Source organism: Vipera berus (assembly GCF_964194415.1).
Source record: "Vipera berus genome assembly, chromosome: 2".
NCBI classification, from domain to species: Eukaryota; Metazoa; Chordata; class Lepidosauria; order Squamata; family Viperidae; genus Vipera; species Vipera berus.
Window position 1 is genome coordinate 20,374,748 of NC_138203.1, and position 16,228 is coordinate 20,390,975.

Genomic DNA, 16,228 nt, shown 5'->3' on the forward strand with positions numbered 1-16,228 from the left:
TATATCCCATTCAAAAGCCTAACAGCCCACGGATAAAAGCTGTTTTTCAGCCTGTTGGTATGGCTGGCTATACTTCTATATCTCCTACCCGATGTCATCCAGTGGTGTCAGGGGACAGCCCACAATGTCTTGTGCTGTGCTCACTACCCTCTGTAATACTTTCCTGTCCGCGGCTTTCAGACAAGCATACCAAACCACAATACCATACGAGAGGACGCTCTCTATATTAGACCGGTAAAAGAGGGTCGTTAGCCGTTGTTCTACCCTGTTCTTCCACAAGACCCTAAGAAAGTGAAGCCTCTGTTGGGCCTTTCTAGCCACCTGGGTTGTGTTAACTTTCCAGGTCAGATCTTCACAGAGGTAGACTCCCAGAAATTTAAAGGAGGAAACTCTCTCCACACAGTCCTCCCCGATGTAAAGTGGGGCAGGTTCCTCCTTTTTTCTCCGGAAGTCTAACACCATATCTTTCGTCTTGCCGATGTTTAGGTGCAAGTTGTTGTTACTACACCATATGGATAGTTTTTGTACCTCCGCCCTGTATGCTGTCTCATCCCCACCTGTAATAAGACCCACCACAGTTGTATCATCTGCGAACTTGATTATCGCAGTGGATGGGTCAGATGATACACAATCATCTGAGTACAGGTAGGGGCTAAGCACACAGCCCTGTGGCATGCCGGTGCAAAGCTTCAGGGAGGTGGAGAAAGCAGACCCGACCCTCACTGTTTGTAACCGGTCCCTAAGAAAGTCTTGAATCCAATCGCAGATGGCGGGGGAGAATTTCAAGTCAGTCAGCTTCTCGATGAGAATGCTCGGCAAAATGGTGTTGAAAGCCGAGCTGTAGTCAACAAAAAGCATCCTGACATAACTTCCAGGTTTCTCGAGATGACTTGCTACAGAGTGTAAAGCAGTAGCTATGGCATTGTCTGTCGACCTATTCCCCCTATAGGCAAATTGATGTTTTATCAAAATCCAGTGGGAGGCATGTCCTAAGATGTTGGAGAACCAATCTTTCAAAGCATTTCATGACTACAGACGTTAATGCAATAGGTCTGTAGTCATTCAGGCACTCAACTGCAGTTTTCTTGGGGACTGGGACAATGGTAGCTGCTTTCAAGCACGATGGTACACATGCCGTTTACAAGGAGATGTTAAAAATCCTTGTCAGGACCCCTGCTGATTGGTCGGCACAATTCCTGACCACTATCCCCAGCACCCCATCTGGGCCTGTGGCTTTGTTGGGATTCACAGCCTTCAATACAGCTCTCACTTGGTGTTCACACAGGGTGAGTGGCTGAGAGTCAGAAGGCCAGCCAGCAGAGGCTACGGGGTCTGGTCTTTTAACCTCATAGCGGGCGAAGAAGATATTCAGCTCCTCAGCCAATGAGGCATCGGTGTTTGCCATGCTCCTCGTGCTGCCCTTATAGTTGGTTAAGTGCTGCAGTCCCTGCCATACTTGCCTCGGATCGTTATCTGCTAAGTGGTTCTCCACCTTTTGTTTGTATTGTTGTTTTGCCATCCTAATACCTCTTCTGAGATTTGCCCTGGCCTCTCTGTATGCGTCCCTGTCCCCTGCCTTAAAGGCAGAATCCCAGGCTCTCAGGAGTGTTCGTATCTCTGCAGTCATCCACGGTTTACAGTTCCCGTAAACTCTAATGCACTTACCTAATGCACTTATTCAACCTTCTAATCCTTTCCTGATCAGAAGTCCTCTGTGATATCATAACTCTCAGGCAGTTCAGTCTGGCTGGAAATCTTAGGCACTGTATTCCCAAATTTTTGTTTCTGATTTCTGGCAGGACAGCAACTAAAGAGTAGAGGAAGACATCCAGATTAGAAAGTTCTGAAGTTTCCATTACATCAACTTCCACCAAACAAGACTATATTCAGCAGAAGAGCCAAAAGTTGAACTTTAAACAACAACGAGGTTCAAGAACTCTGTTGATGTGAAACGTAGAGTGTGGTTGTGTGAGGCATGTATGATTTCTTGTATCTTCATTTCTTTTCCTGGAAGGCTGACTAAGTGAGCAATGAGAATCAACGAAGTCCAAATGAAGTCAAGAAATTATGTTTGATCATAACCAGCAACAGTTCTGCTGGCATGCAGAGTGAGTGAATTCTTGAAGCTTCGATCAGGCTATTCAAAACAGATTCTGCATCTGTCAGCCTGGAGTTCTAGTGGAAAAAAGAAATAGGAAAAAAAGGCTTAAATAATAAAGCAATAGCAGATTTTTAGAGCTATTAAAGAAATCAATTTTTGTCCAGGGTTTATACACCTGGCCTTGCAATATAGTGTTTTATGGAGTGCTTTGTGTGCACCACAGACTGTTGAGGTTAAAAACTGAAAGTTTGTAAGTAGGATTGAAAAACCCTTTTAATGTAACCACTTTTTAAAAATTATAGTCCAAAATTTCATGAGCTTTTAGATGTAGAAAGCAAATATGTTGCACCACCTTGACTGCCATTTAACTTTTTAAATAACAACATAATAAACATTTTGGGCAGCAAAAAAAACCATCTACAGCTGTAAAGCATAGCAGGCCTCCCATTATAATGTATTCAGTTTTTATTTTTAGTCATTGGGAATAACCTTTTTCTCAGATAAAGTTTTCAAACTGGTTCTTCTTTATGGGGAAAAAATGCATTTGTCTTTCCTTAGTCTCCTATCTGCAGTTGACCTTTCTTCCACCCTACCTTCCTTCTTTAGTTTCCCTTTCCAGCATTCATGTTTCTTATATTTATTATTGATTTTTTTTTCTTATTTGTGTTTTTCTTTATCAGTAAAAGCTTTGGAATGTTTGAAGGTTCAAGAACTCCGTGAACCAGAATCATAAGAGGATAACCTGTCAAACCCATGCTGTGAATGTCATCATTTCAGATCACATAATATCTCTGGAACTGGTAAATATTTGTGCCCTCTTCTCTTATAATTTCCCCATTTCCTTCTGCATTAGGTCAAGGGCACGTCTCTACCTTTTAAGTTTGCTCCATTGCACCTATGTGTCAACAGTCCCCTGTTGTCTTGGACTAGGTTCACACATTTGTTTAACAATGGCTTGTTGAATAAACCATTGTTAGCTGGGCTTGGAGAACATGCTATTGAAAAAGCAAGCAAACTGAATTAGAGTTTATTTAATGTGTGAGTCCAGAAATTCCTCATTTATTTTATATGCGTTTCTGAGTTCATTTTACTTTATTCAATATTCAGGTGATATTCTTTGGATTGAGGAGTCTTAGTCTATATTTAACAAGTACTGCTAATAGCTGAACTTCTCTTTGAATAAGTGATATTTTATTTATTTATTTAATTTTTATTTATTAAATTTTTATACCACCCTTCTCCCGAAGGACTCAGGGCAATAAATATCAGAATATAAATACAAAAGTTAAAAAAGAGGTTAAAAGAAATAATTATGCCCAATATAATACAATAATTAAAACTATGTTAAAATTAGATCCAACCCTAAACCCATCAGACCAGGCCAGATTGTTCAAATAGATAAGTTTTTAAATCGCGCTGGAAGGAGCAAAGGTCGGGGGCCGTCTGGAGCTCAACCAGCAAGCGGTTCCATAGGTCTGGCGCGCACACAGAGAACGCCCTCCCCCTGGGGGCCACCAATGAGGTTGAATGTTCTTTTAGGCTACCCCAAAAACTCTTATGATGTAGCATCTACTGAATTGAGGAGATTAACTCCTGTGTTATTTTATAAAGGTCGGAACAGAGTGGTATGTTTACCAAGTGTTACACTTGCAAAAGTGACCTATCTCTTTGGTGAGATCACACCACCACGAGTGGCTTTCTACTTTCTCCCAGGTGTGTGTGGGGGGGATGAGGGGCTGACCTACTGGGAATTCCTTCCTTCAGCAGTCTAGTCCTATGTTTCTCAGCTTCAGCAACTTGATGGCATATGGACTTCAACTCCCAGCAATCCCCAGCCAGCATGTGGGACGGGGATTTAGCATGGGGATCTAGTGATACCCAAAAGATTGACAGATTTCTGATAGCATAGAAGAGTCCACGGATTACACATTGATGCCTCAAGGGCAAGATTTTGTGCAGCTCAAAATGAGAGAAGGGCTGGTTTATCAGGTTTGAAAATAAAAGAAGCAATATAGACGGCCATCTTAAGAGGAGATAATTTACAATTAGGACCCTAGTCAGTAATGGTCCATTTGCAGCCTTGGGTGCAGCCCTCTTCAATAATATTGTTTTCTCTTGGGAGTTGAGCATAGATATTTTCTTTTAGATCAGATTATGCTTACTCAACAGCTAAGATGTTTGTCTTATCAGCAACTTTTCTTAAGCCATTATCATTACAGTTGATAACATGGCTTTCAAGTTACTTGCTGCATTTCCTTTTCTTCTGACATTAGTTATTTATTATCTTTTCCTCTTACTCAACAATTTGCGTGTATTTTAACATGTTAACATTTTAAGATGTTTCATGAATCGGAGCTGGAGTATAAAGCACCAAATCTGGAATCTTAAGCAGCCAGCTGGGGGCCTTTCCTATTCTATATTAAATATAATGACTAAAAAGCTCAAGTTAGTATGAATATGTTAAAGGACCTATTTTAAATTGTCCGTTAGAGAGGTAGAGTTATGCACAATCACTCCAATTAAAAAGTTACTTTCATAGTCCCATGGATTTCGATGGATTGTACCCTCAAAGTGTTCAAGAACCATCAATGTGATGGATGCTAGGGAATTTTGGGAGCCATAGTTCACACATTGTAAAGTGGAAAATTAAAAAAATGCTGATTTAAAGAAATATTTCCCAACCTGATACCCTCCAGATAAGTTGGTTACAATTTCTGTACTTTTCAGTAATGCCGATTTGGATTTAAGGCATTGTAGCCCAATACCTTAGGAAGCCTTATATGATGATGGCTCATCTTATTGTATAAAACCCACCAACTGTTTCGATGTTTATTTATTTTAAGATGCATGAAAATTAGTATCAGATTGCTGAAGAACTGGACAATATGATTGATAAAAAACCTGTATTCTGTTATTGCTTGTATCTTTCAGAAGTAACAGATGGACCATTGGGTATTTCAAACAATACTTCTCTACACACCCTTATTTCTTGGTCTGGTTCAGGATCAAGGTATATACAGCAGTGTTTTTAATGGAACTACTAAATTCCTGGACTCTTTAAAAGAACTCTGAAAGAATTGAGTTTAAAGGACATGCTTAACTTAGGCAGCTTTGTAGCCAATGACAAAGTATTCCCAATGCAAGACAACTTAGGATGGTCACTCACTTAAAGTAGTCCTAATTGATCCTATGCTTAACTCAGAGATTGATGATGTATGCATGATGATGGCTGGATACATTTTAGACTGAGCTGGGGATGGTAGCAGAGAATAAAGTCTCAGGTGGATTAGAAGCATAGCTGGCTGCCAGGGGGTAAATTAGGGAAATATCAATATGCCACAGAGCACAGATGAGAAGCTTAGGTTCTATTACAGCTAGATGGAATAAAGCTGTGTTTGAAAAAGTTCTTTCACAATATGTTTGAGAATATATTAGTCATCCAATAGATGCTGTAGAGATCAAAACCAGCAAACTATTGCTTAGGTGGCCTATCCAAAGGAAAAGCAAGATACAAGGTGAAGTTAAATCAAAAGTCCCAATACAGCGAGGCAAGGTATTCACAGTCAAGGGCTAAGTAACTTTCAGGGTGCAGGACAAGTTCTTGTGTACTTGCTTGGTCTGTCAAAGTGGTTCCATGTGAGCCTTATAAGGTAGACCAAAGAAATAGACACCCTGGAGACCAGTTCTTTTTTTAAAACTACACTTTGCAATATGCTTCCTTTTCTCTCTCTTTTATCTTTGTGAAAATTGAAGAAGGAGTACTATCTGAGTTGTTTGTGCAAACCAAATTCTTGGCTTGGGCTCAAGTTTTGTTAATCTGATTGTTGCTTTGTTAGCATATTTTCTCTTGTCCTTGAAGGCCATCCACTATATTCACTACACTGTAATACTGCAGGAATCTTTAGTGACATGACTATTGTCCCATGATGTTTCTGGTTCTACTTGATCTCAGTCCTCCTCTGAAGAAACATATTCTGGGATCTTCTCCCATTCTAAGAAGTAGTGTGATAGCCAGCTCTAGATCAGGTCTGAAGGCGATGAACGTGGAATCTAAATTCCACGTTCTAAATTCCACGTTCTAAATATACATAGAATGAAAGCTACTGCTAAGCTTGTAAGCCGCCCTGAGTCTTCGGAGAAGGGCGGGATATAAATGGAATTAAAATAAATAAATAAAAATAAATATAAATGCCATGTCCAAGACTGTAAGAACTATCTCCTCTCTTATGAATTTCTGTGAATAAGCAAAAAAAAGGTGGATCTGGGGGAAATTTATGGATTGTCATTTTTCTCAGCTTAATTTTCTTTTTCTATTATGATTGCTCTTTGGTTTTAATTGATTGTTTGCTACTCAGAGTCAGCCATTTGAGATGGGCAGCCATATTGAATGAATGAATGAATGAATGAATGAATGAATGAATGAATAATTTGGGAGCTGATGATGAGTGTTGGTGTTTTCCTGTGTTGGTCTCTTCCATTCTAATGTATACATACTGTTAAGTCTTAGTTTTAATCTTTTCTCCCCATTTTAATCACTCTGAGCTAGTGGGTGGGAAAAAAGACCAGAATTCAACCTGAATCAGACTCATGGCCCCCACCCCCAAATTTTTTGGCTCTTAATTAAAAGAGCATATTAAATTAAAATTAGCATGTAAATCGAACCTTCAGATTAAGGAAAATAATTTGCAGAAACAAATGAGATTCTTTTTGTATAAATGTTACAACCTATAACTACTTCATAGATTCATCTGTCTTAGATCAGACTTTCTCAGCAAATTTCATATTTGTGGTCTTTGAGCCTGGAATATCCCAGCCAGTCATGCTGGATAATTCTTGGAGTTGAAATCCTTATATTTTAAAATTGCTGAGGTTAAGAAACACTTTGATCACTCATTATTTTTGCATTTTTCATTCTTTTTTTTCCCATCAGGCAACCAGGTGTTTGAACCAAGAAACCTTAGGATTTACTCAAATAATTCAGTTCAACGACTGCTACTGGAATGGGATGTTAGTGATTACTCTAATTCCAAAATAGACATTGTTTTTAACATCCAAATTCGTTTAAGAGAAGAAAATGGAACAATTATTTTGAATGTAAGTATCATTTTCAAAATGGGGCTTAGGAATTTATACCATCTTCCTCTTGAATCCAAGTCTTCGGTGGAAAGAAATGTTCAAATTCAACCTAAATCCAAACTAGATGCATAGATTTCAGAGGTGGGAGTGATTTACCTGGTCCTTAAGATGCTCTCCCTCTTTTTTTGTTAAAGAACAAGTTCTCATAGCTGAAACAGGAGGCAAAATAAGAATTTGCTATTATGCCCATGTTATGAGAAATGCCTGTTCCTGTATTTCTGTAGTTTTTCCTAATGCATAAATAGTGTTACAGGTAATCCTCATTTTACCTTGTTTAACAATCATTTACAGTTCTGAAGTTGATAAAAAATCAACTTTTATGACCAATTGTCACATTTACATCTTCGCCAGTCTGCAAAGCAAAGCTGAAGTCAGATCATACAGTAAGCTCAGTTGCAGTTTAGTGACTGCTCCATTTAATGACCCACGTGTGGTTACTAAACACAGGCTATCTGTAGCAAAATTCCACCTTAGAGAAACAATGTCCTGATCAGTTTTTCACAGAATGGCATATGACTTTAAAAAAACAACAACTTCTGGAGGGAAATCATTGTTGCCCCTTTAAAAGAATTCTAGACTTTTAGTGTAGGTGTGATTGGGGAGGTAGGAGTAAGTTTATTTATTTTGAGGGTACTGAAATTTTAAAGATTGGGAAAAGATCATGCCATTGCATGATCATTGTTACATTGAAGTGGCAAGAAATGAGATAGCAAATCAAGAGTCTGTGAATTATGTTAGCTTTGCAAGATAGTGCAGTGTTGTTCTACAGAGTTCCAAAGTTCCAAAAGTCACCCCCAGGGTCACATGAATTGCACTTTGGATGCTCGGCAACAAGGACGCATTTACAACTATTTGCAGCATTTTGTAGACACATAACTGTGTGTTATGGTGGTTTTGCAGACAACCAGAAGTTACCTTCTGTTTTTGGCAAAAGCACATCATAGCAAATGATGGGTTCGCTTAATGATCATAGTGTCAAGTCCCGGCTGAAAAAGCCCAGTCAAGCAAAACACCAGAGACATTGCATTCTCTAATGTAAATTATTATTGGACAAGAATCAAACCAGCATAATTGAATTAAGGCTAGCTCTGAGGAAATGGTGGGAAACAGATAATTAAAAGAGTAAAATTCTCCCCCCCCCCTCTGACTATTCAGGTCACATTGTCCAATACATCTTCTGATAAGAACCTTCAGTTCGCCAAAACAACTCCTCAGCTCTCACAGCGATAAGAGCAAGAAGAATTACAGTGGTCCTAAAGGCAGTAGATTTCGTAGCTTGAAACACTGTTCGTTTAACAACTGTGCAGTTCATTTTATGACTGCTGCATTTGCTTAATGATAGCCCTAAAGGTAAAAGGTAAAGGTTCCCCCGCACATGCGTGCTAGTCGTTTCCGACTCTAGGGGCCGGTGCTCATCTCCGTTTCATAGCCGAAGAGCCAGCGTTTGTCCGAGGACGTCTCCGTGGTCATGTGGCCGGCATGACTAGACGCCAAAGGCGCACGGAACGCTGTTACCTTCCCACCGTAGTGGTCCCTATTTTTCTACTTGCATTTTTACGTGCTTTCGAACTGCTAGGTGGGCAGAAGCTGGGACGAGTAACAGGCGCTCACTCTGTTACGCGGCACTCGGGATTCGACCCGCCAAACTGCCGACCTTCTGATCGACAAGCTCAGCATCCTAACCCACTGAGCCACCGCGTCCCTATAATGATAGCCCTAACAAAGGTCAAAAACGGTCATTTTGCAACTGTCATAACATACAACTGTAATGAGCACGCTCCATTAGGGTGATATGTCAAGGGCTACTTGTATTTTATGGGAGAAGAAGCAGAGAGGTGTGTAATGGCTGACTTATATAGTCTTCTAATACTTTTAAGGGAAATATCTTGGGAGTGGGAAGAAGTTGCAGCTGATTTGTAAAGCTGTGAAGATGTGAGTTTTTGTTACAACAGCCAATACTGGTTTTAGATGTCAGTTATATTTCAAGCAATAACACTGTCAAAAAAGGAGTCCAAGGCATTGCTCTGCTTCATATTTTGTAGTCAGTATCCTAACCCAAATGGTTCTGAATTTTGCTATATTTGTCTGGCAGTCTGTCTGTCTGTCTATCTCATCTGTCAACTATTTATTTATTTACCAGTTTTATCTGCCATCCTAGCCAAAGTCAGTGCGTAAAATTTTACACCAGTAATTCAAAATTGTATTCATAAAATTCATTGCATCCGGAATACAGAAAGAGTGAAATCAAAAGACCCAAAGTCTATTCTCTCATTGGTTTGGGTTCCTTTTTAATTAGCTTTTCTTATGGTGTACTTTTAGGCGAATTATACAACAGTTCTCAATCAATCAAGACAACCTCACCAATGGAGTTTTATCTCTGAGGTGCCTTTGCAGTGTGCAACTCATGAAGCCAGAATAAGGAGCAAAGTGGCACCTTCTAAAATTTGGAGTAACTGGACTGATTGGGTAGCAGCAGATGGTAAAGTCCAATTACCAGTAGAAAGCTGATGCATTGCATTGTGCAGCTTCTCTAACCTCTCCTTTTTTCAGACATGTTGAATTTCTGTTCCTGTTTTCTCTCCCTCTTCACAAATAATTAGCTTATTATTAGGACAGGGACTTAGTGTATGTAGGGTGACAGTAAGCAAACTGAAGCTCAAGGCTGGTTATGCCCCACTTCCCTCACTAAAATCTGAGCCTCTGAAGGTTTGGAAATGCCCCTTGAGAATGATCATTTTAATAAACTTCAACAGTTCTTGAAGTATTGCAAAAGTTGCTTTCTTCTTAAAGGTTTCCTTCAGAGGCATTTGCCCATACTCCATGTGCAAATCTAAGGGAGACAAGTAATTAGCCTCACTTAACGGATTTAATAAGTCACGTATTCTGGCCAGAGGGAAACCATCAGGTTTTTTTTTCCCCTAGCATTCAACCAGAATCCACCTACCTGCATTCTGGGATAATAGAAATCAAGTGTAGTTTATGTTCTTGAAAAGGAACATGGGGCTGATTAGAATTCTCCTCTCATGGGGAACTCCTAGTTGTAAGTCTGCACACATGCTACTGTATCTGCAGTTCAGTTGGTCCCCATGCATGTTTCCACAATAACACATATGTTCAAAGATAGCACAGGATTTCTCTCCCCTGACTTGAGAAATACTGTAGCATATTATACTTATTTCTGCAGTTTGAATCTTATTTCTCCCACAAACTCTCTCAGTCCATCTAACTGTCAACTCAGTCTCCCAGTTGGTCATATGGGGAATAAATAATAGCAATTAATTCTATGGCAGTATTTTCCAACTCCAGATGATCCTGGGACCTGCAGCTGCCAGAATTCCAAGTGAAAATTATGTCACTTTGCTCAAATGGAGGTTTTTCATTTTTCTGATGTGAAGAACTCTTTGAACAATAAAACAATTAAATGAAGAAAAATAAATCTGTTTTTCTCTATTGCTTTGTGCAGGCCCAGATGCTCTCAATAATGAAGCAATTCACATCTTTCCTCAAAACAAAGTATTTGAGCGAGGTTCCAATATCACATTTTGCTGCATTGCAAAGAAAAATAAAACTGTAACTAGTTTTTCATTTTACAACGAAAATGTGACAACAAAACAGCAACGAATATTATTTACTAGAAAGCCTACATCTTCATTCCCTCTTTGCTTTCAGCTCAGTTGTGGTTTTCCTGAAGTCCAGGATAATAATTCAACTTATTTCTACCTCACCAGTAAGCAGGAAATTTTCAATCTTATTGTTACTATGAGCATTCTGGGTTGTCGCAAAAGGTCTGGATTTAGTAATCCCAATCAACATGGTTAGTGATCAGAGATTATGGGAGTTATGATCTAGTAACATTAGGAGGAGCCCACATTGCTCACCTTTGCTGAAGAGAACAGGATTGTTTTAACCACTTTAAATTTGAATCTTAAAAGTTGTCTTTGTGATTATGCTAAATTTTCTGGAATACTGAAAGATTTCATGCCCTAAAGTGCGTGGACCTTAGATAATTCTACAAAACACAAAAATCTGGTTTTATTTTGCTCGCCAAAAGGGAGTGGATCATTAATTTCCTATGGCTGCTTATGGAAGCAAATGTCAAAGACAGACTAGAAATAAAAATTAAAATAAGCAAGAAAATGTTTTTTTCTATTGCTCAATCTAGTCCACTATTCTAAGATTTTCAGGTATTCTCCCATCCATCTCTAATAAGGGCCAAACCTATTACATTTTGCAGAGGTCAATGATTGACCAGATGCCACAACTACAAATGACTTTTCCTCTTGCTCTCTGCAAATCAATGATCATTCTTTCACTTTCCCAATGGGAAAAAGATCACAAAAGCCACAAAAGTAAGGAACATATAACCAAAAGTTTTCTTATGCTGTGAACACACTTGGATAATTGCAGATAATCTTGAACATATGTAGCATTGGCTAGGAGATGAGTATGTGACTTTCTTGAGTGGGTATAATACAGTCAGAATAGGGAGACTCAAGTTGTCGGTCACTTTGGTTGACCCACTAGGCTGGAAGGAGAGGCCAAGCGTGTCACTGCATTTTTGTGTTTGTCAGCTAAGCACATTGCAGTTTGCTCTTTGCCAGCTGTGTTGTTATCATTGTAACTATGGTGTTTGTCACATATCCAACTATGTTTTTTAGTTTAATCTCTGTCTCTACTATTGCGTGCACATGTCTCTGGTTTAATCTCTGTTTCTACTATTGCTTGCGCATGTCTTTGATTTAATCTCTGTCTCTACTACTGCGTGCGCATAAAAGAAAAACAATTGTTTGTTTGTTTTTCCCTTCCTTCTCTTTGTGCTGTTCGGTAAGCCAGAACATGTACTCAGTTAAGAGTTTTTTGATTAAAGTGTTGTTATAGTAAATATGTTTCGGGTTTTCTTTATCTTACTTGTTTTGTACCATGTTTCAGATGAACCACGGCTCATCAACCTCTGATAAACGAAGATACGGAGTTTTTGATTTATACTCCTGACATGGTAGCAGAGGATGGTTTGTTTTCACATTCAAGAGATAATTTTTTGATGCTGATAAGCGTATAGGCTATTAGTCGGTTAGTTAGTTCAGCGACTGAGGAACGCTGTGATTAATTACCAGAATATGCTGAGAAAAAAGAGCAGGAAGAAAGGCAGAAAGGAGGCTCGTTATCAGTCTGATGAAGAGGATGAGCCCACTTCAAGTTTACAGACTCCACTTGCTTCTGCAACGCGTCTTGGAGAAGAAACTGCAGCCCCTGTCGATGATTTAAGGTCAGTTACACCATCTTTGGATTTTACAAACTCTCAAGCAGTTGCCCCAGAAAGAGTTTATACTCAAGAGGCCTATGCAGATTATGAGACATTTGGTGCTAGACCTAAAGTTTCACTAGGAAAAGATGAAATTCATTATTCACCTCTTAGCCTGCATGGGAAGGCTGTGCAAAGTTATTTTGACCAAATAGAGGCATTTGAATAGGGGCTGCTTCAGGGAAAGGTATATGCATCATTGATTAAGCAGAATAAGAGGGATTCTAAAGTGATTCAAATCCCAGAATCCACCATATTGCCTTCTTCCAAGCCAAAGTCATTCCCACAAGTGGGTATTGTGTCAGTCGAATGGGAACAGAAAGCATCTACATCGCAGTCCCATGATGCTGTGCAGGATCAAATGATACACAACATCGTCAAGGCTACAGTGATGCCTGAATCTAATGTTATAACACCATCTGCTGGAGAATCTGTTCTACAAGATAGAAATGAATTACTATATGTACTACAGGAGCAAATACAGAGATTGCAGCACATTTTTTCACAGATGTCTATTAATCAATCATTGCTCCAAGCTGCAACACCTCCTTGAAACGTTGTGCCTGTACAGGGGCCAGTCCATTCATCGGGGGCTTCGGCCCCCGATGGTGCTGGAGTTCCTATTAATGTCGCTACTGTCCGGGTTCCTGTTCCAGATGGAGCACAGTGGTGTTCAGCCCAAGTGCAGCTACCACTGGGCTCTCAAATACAAAGACCAGCGCCATCTGAAGGCCGATTTAATGTTTCAGCTCAAGTGCCAGCGCCTCCTGCTGGCCAAGGTGGAATTGCAGCTCATTTACAGCTACAGCCAGCATCGGTACCTGCGACAGCTTCAATTCAACTGCCGCAAGTCTTGGCACAGGCGCCACTGGCGCCTCCTGCAGGTCAAGTTCGAATTGCGCAACCTGCACAGCCAGTACCTCAAATGCATGTTTCTCAACAGGCATCTTCTATTGTACCATTGGTTGGTGATTCAAAATTGAAGCGGTCAGGACAAAACTATAAGGCATGGGTCAGTGAAGTTGGACTTTTGCTCCGCAGAGAAGGTACCCATTGCATGGTTTTTAATCCTCCTGACCAGCCGTGGACTCCTGACATATGGGACTTAAATACTAGAGCATGCACAACATTATTGATGTCAATGGACACTGAATTACAGCTCACTTTTTCACAAGATACAACTGCCCAACAAATTTGGAATCAATTAGAAGCATGCTATCAACCTACTTCAATTGAGTCTACATGTGTACTTTTGTCTGAGTTCCATGGTTCGAGATTAAAACCTGGTGAACATATTGGAGAACATTTAACTAAAATGAAAGGAATAAGAAAAGAACTGGGTGAAAAAGGCTATCCTATTGATGATTTTCAAATGATCAGCATTATTATTAACTCATTGAATTATGAATGGAAAGATGCTATTACAAAAATTAATCAAGTACCCATTACTCAACGCACAGTGGATCATGTATGCAGAATTTTAACCGAAGAAGTGGCACTTATGCAAGCCGTGCCACATTTAAGAGGACCACCTGCATCAAGAGCTCCAGCGAGACGTCCTTTTCGTGGAAGAGCCTATGGCAGAGCCTACGTTCCAAGGATGCCAAGATGCTACGTCTGCAATCGTGTGGGACATGTTACCCGGGATTGTCCCCAACGATCTCCAGCACCCCCCACGTACCAGCCTAGAGGACCAGAGTCCAGAGGGGGCATAGGTAGAGGCGGACGACAAGGTCGTCGTGGTCCCAGGCATGATCCGCAAACTCCACTTGCCACATTAGCTTTAACCAACGATCCACAATCTCAACCAGAGTACGACAGACGACTACTTTGGACTTTAGACAATGGAGCAGCATTACATGTTACTTATAGAAAGGAGCTTTATACAGAAATGCACGAGCCTGAACCTGAACTTCGTGAACCTTACTCTCTTTCAAATTTTTCTGTTCAGGTTATGGGAAAAGGAACTGTTTATATTGAAGAGCTCGATGCATTTATTCCTGATGTTTATTATGTACCATCAGCAAATAGTAATTTGCTTAGTCAGAGCCACTTGTCTAGAGTATTAAAATTTCAGGTCCACCATCTTGAAAAAGCAAGCTATTTAGTTAAAGATGGAGATATTATTGCTGAAACCATGTTGATTGGTGGTGTTTATTACATAAAGCCAAAGTTTAAGCCGCAAGAGCAGGCAAATATACAAGATCCAAAAGAGGAGAGCGCATACACAGTGAGAGATGTTCCAGAGAGAGATTCTGTTGCTACTCCAAAAGCTCCTAAAACCAACAAAAACAAAATAAGACACAGATTGCTCACAGCAAGCCTGAGGTTTTTAATAAAAATGTTAATGTTAAGAATTCACTAATAGGTAAAGCTTTGCATTACAGATGTATCCATAAGTGGCATAGATGATTGGGTCATGCCAGTTTCTGTGTTCTTAAGAAGATGCCAGAATTTGTAAGAGGTTTAGATATAAAGGGGTGTAAGGTGTTTTTGGATTGTGCTGTCTGCAAAAAAATCCAAATCCAAAGCAGCAGCCATTCCAAAGCGCACTACACGCCTGTCAACACGCATTTTTGATTTGGTACACACTGACATAGTGGGTCCTTTTGCGCCAACAATTGGTCATAAAAAATATTTTTTGACAATTGTTGGTAATTATTCTAGATATGGATATGTATTTCCTATGAAAGAGAAATCTGAGACCTTTCAGATCTTTAAAGACTTTGCCGCTCTTGTTTATACCCAACACGATGTTAGCATAGCTAGAATTCAGAGTGATTGCGGTGCTGAATTTATGTCTCAGCGTTTTCAGGACTGGATGCGTAAGAATGGCATACTACATCAGACCTCAGCTCCTTACACTCCAGCTGAAAATGGAGTGGCAGAACGCAGAAATGGGGTTTTGCAAACAATGATGTGTTGCCTCCTTGAAGATGCCAACCTGGCTATTAAATATGCCAATCATATTATCAACCGTACTTGGAGTAGTGTAATAAATCAGACCCCTTACTTCATGTTATATTGATACAAGCCTGATCTCTAGCATCTCCATATTTTTGGTTCATACACTATGGTGAACATTCCTTTAGCTCAAAGAAAGAAAGGAGGTCCTGCGGCGAAAAGAATGAGGTTTATGGGTATTGATGATAATTCAAAATGGAGCAAATATATTGACTCCACTCATGCAATAGTGATTTCCCAATCTGCTACTTTTGAGGAAGATGCTGACTGGTCCAGGATTCATTCTAACAATCCTGGAGTTTATTTTCCTAGAGATGATGCTGTTGATACCACGCAGCCTGATGATCATGATTCACAGGCGAATGTTCCTTCCACGAGTTCTTATCAACCTACTGTTCCGTCTTCGCAAGCCGCCGATGCTAATGCTAGCGACGATGATGAAGACGAGGACGAAATGGAAGAAGAATGGACGGTTGTTCCAAGACGTTCCAAGAGGACCACAAAGGGGATCCCTCTAAAATGGTATTCATGGCAAGTAACGAAAGCACCTTTACCTTTGATTTGTAATGTTACTCTTCCTCCTGATAAGTTCATACAAATGAAACATCTTCCTGAACCAGAGCAAGATAAATGGTATGAGGCAATGCAGGCTGAAATGGACAGTCTAAAGAAACTTCAGGTGTTTACACCTGCAAGCCCTCCAGCAAACAAGAAAGTTATTGGCA

At 39.9% G+C, this 16,228-nt stretch overlaps 1 protein-coding gene across 1 annotated transcript in view; it reads left to right on the forward strand.

Moving 5' to 3' along the window:
- Nucleotides 1-2,506: 2,506 nt before the first annotated feature.
- Nucleotides 2,507-16,228, forward strand: part of OSMR (oncostatin M receptor) — a 36,565-nt gene continuing 22,843 nt past the window's right edge. Inside the window, exons 1-5 of the mRNA XM_081315479.1 lie at nt 2,507-2,901; nt 5,033-5,111; nt 7,032-7,195; nt 9,557-9,716; nt 10,701-10,964. Coding sequence (XP_081171605.1) covers nt 5,042-5,111; nt 7,032-7,195; nt 9,557-9,716; nt 10,701-10,964 — 658 coding nt within the window. The 5' untranslated portion in view covers nt 2,507-2,901; nt 5,033-5,041. The remainder of the gene's footprint in view (nt 2,902-5,032; nt 5,112-7,031; nt 7,196-9,556; nt 9,717-10,700; nt 10,965-16,228) is intronic.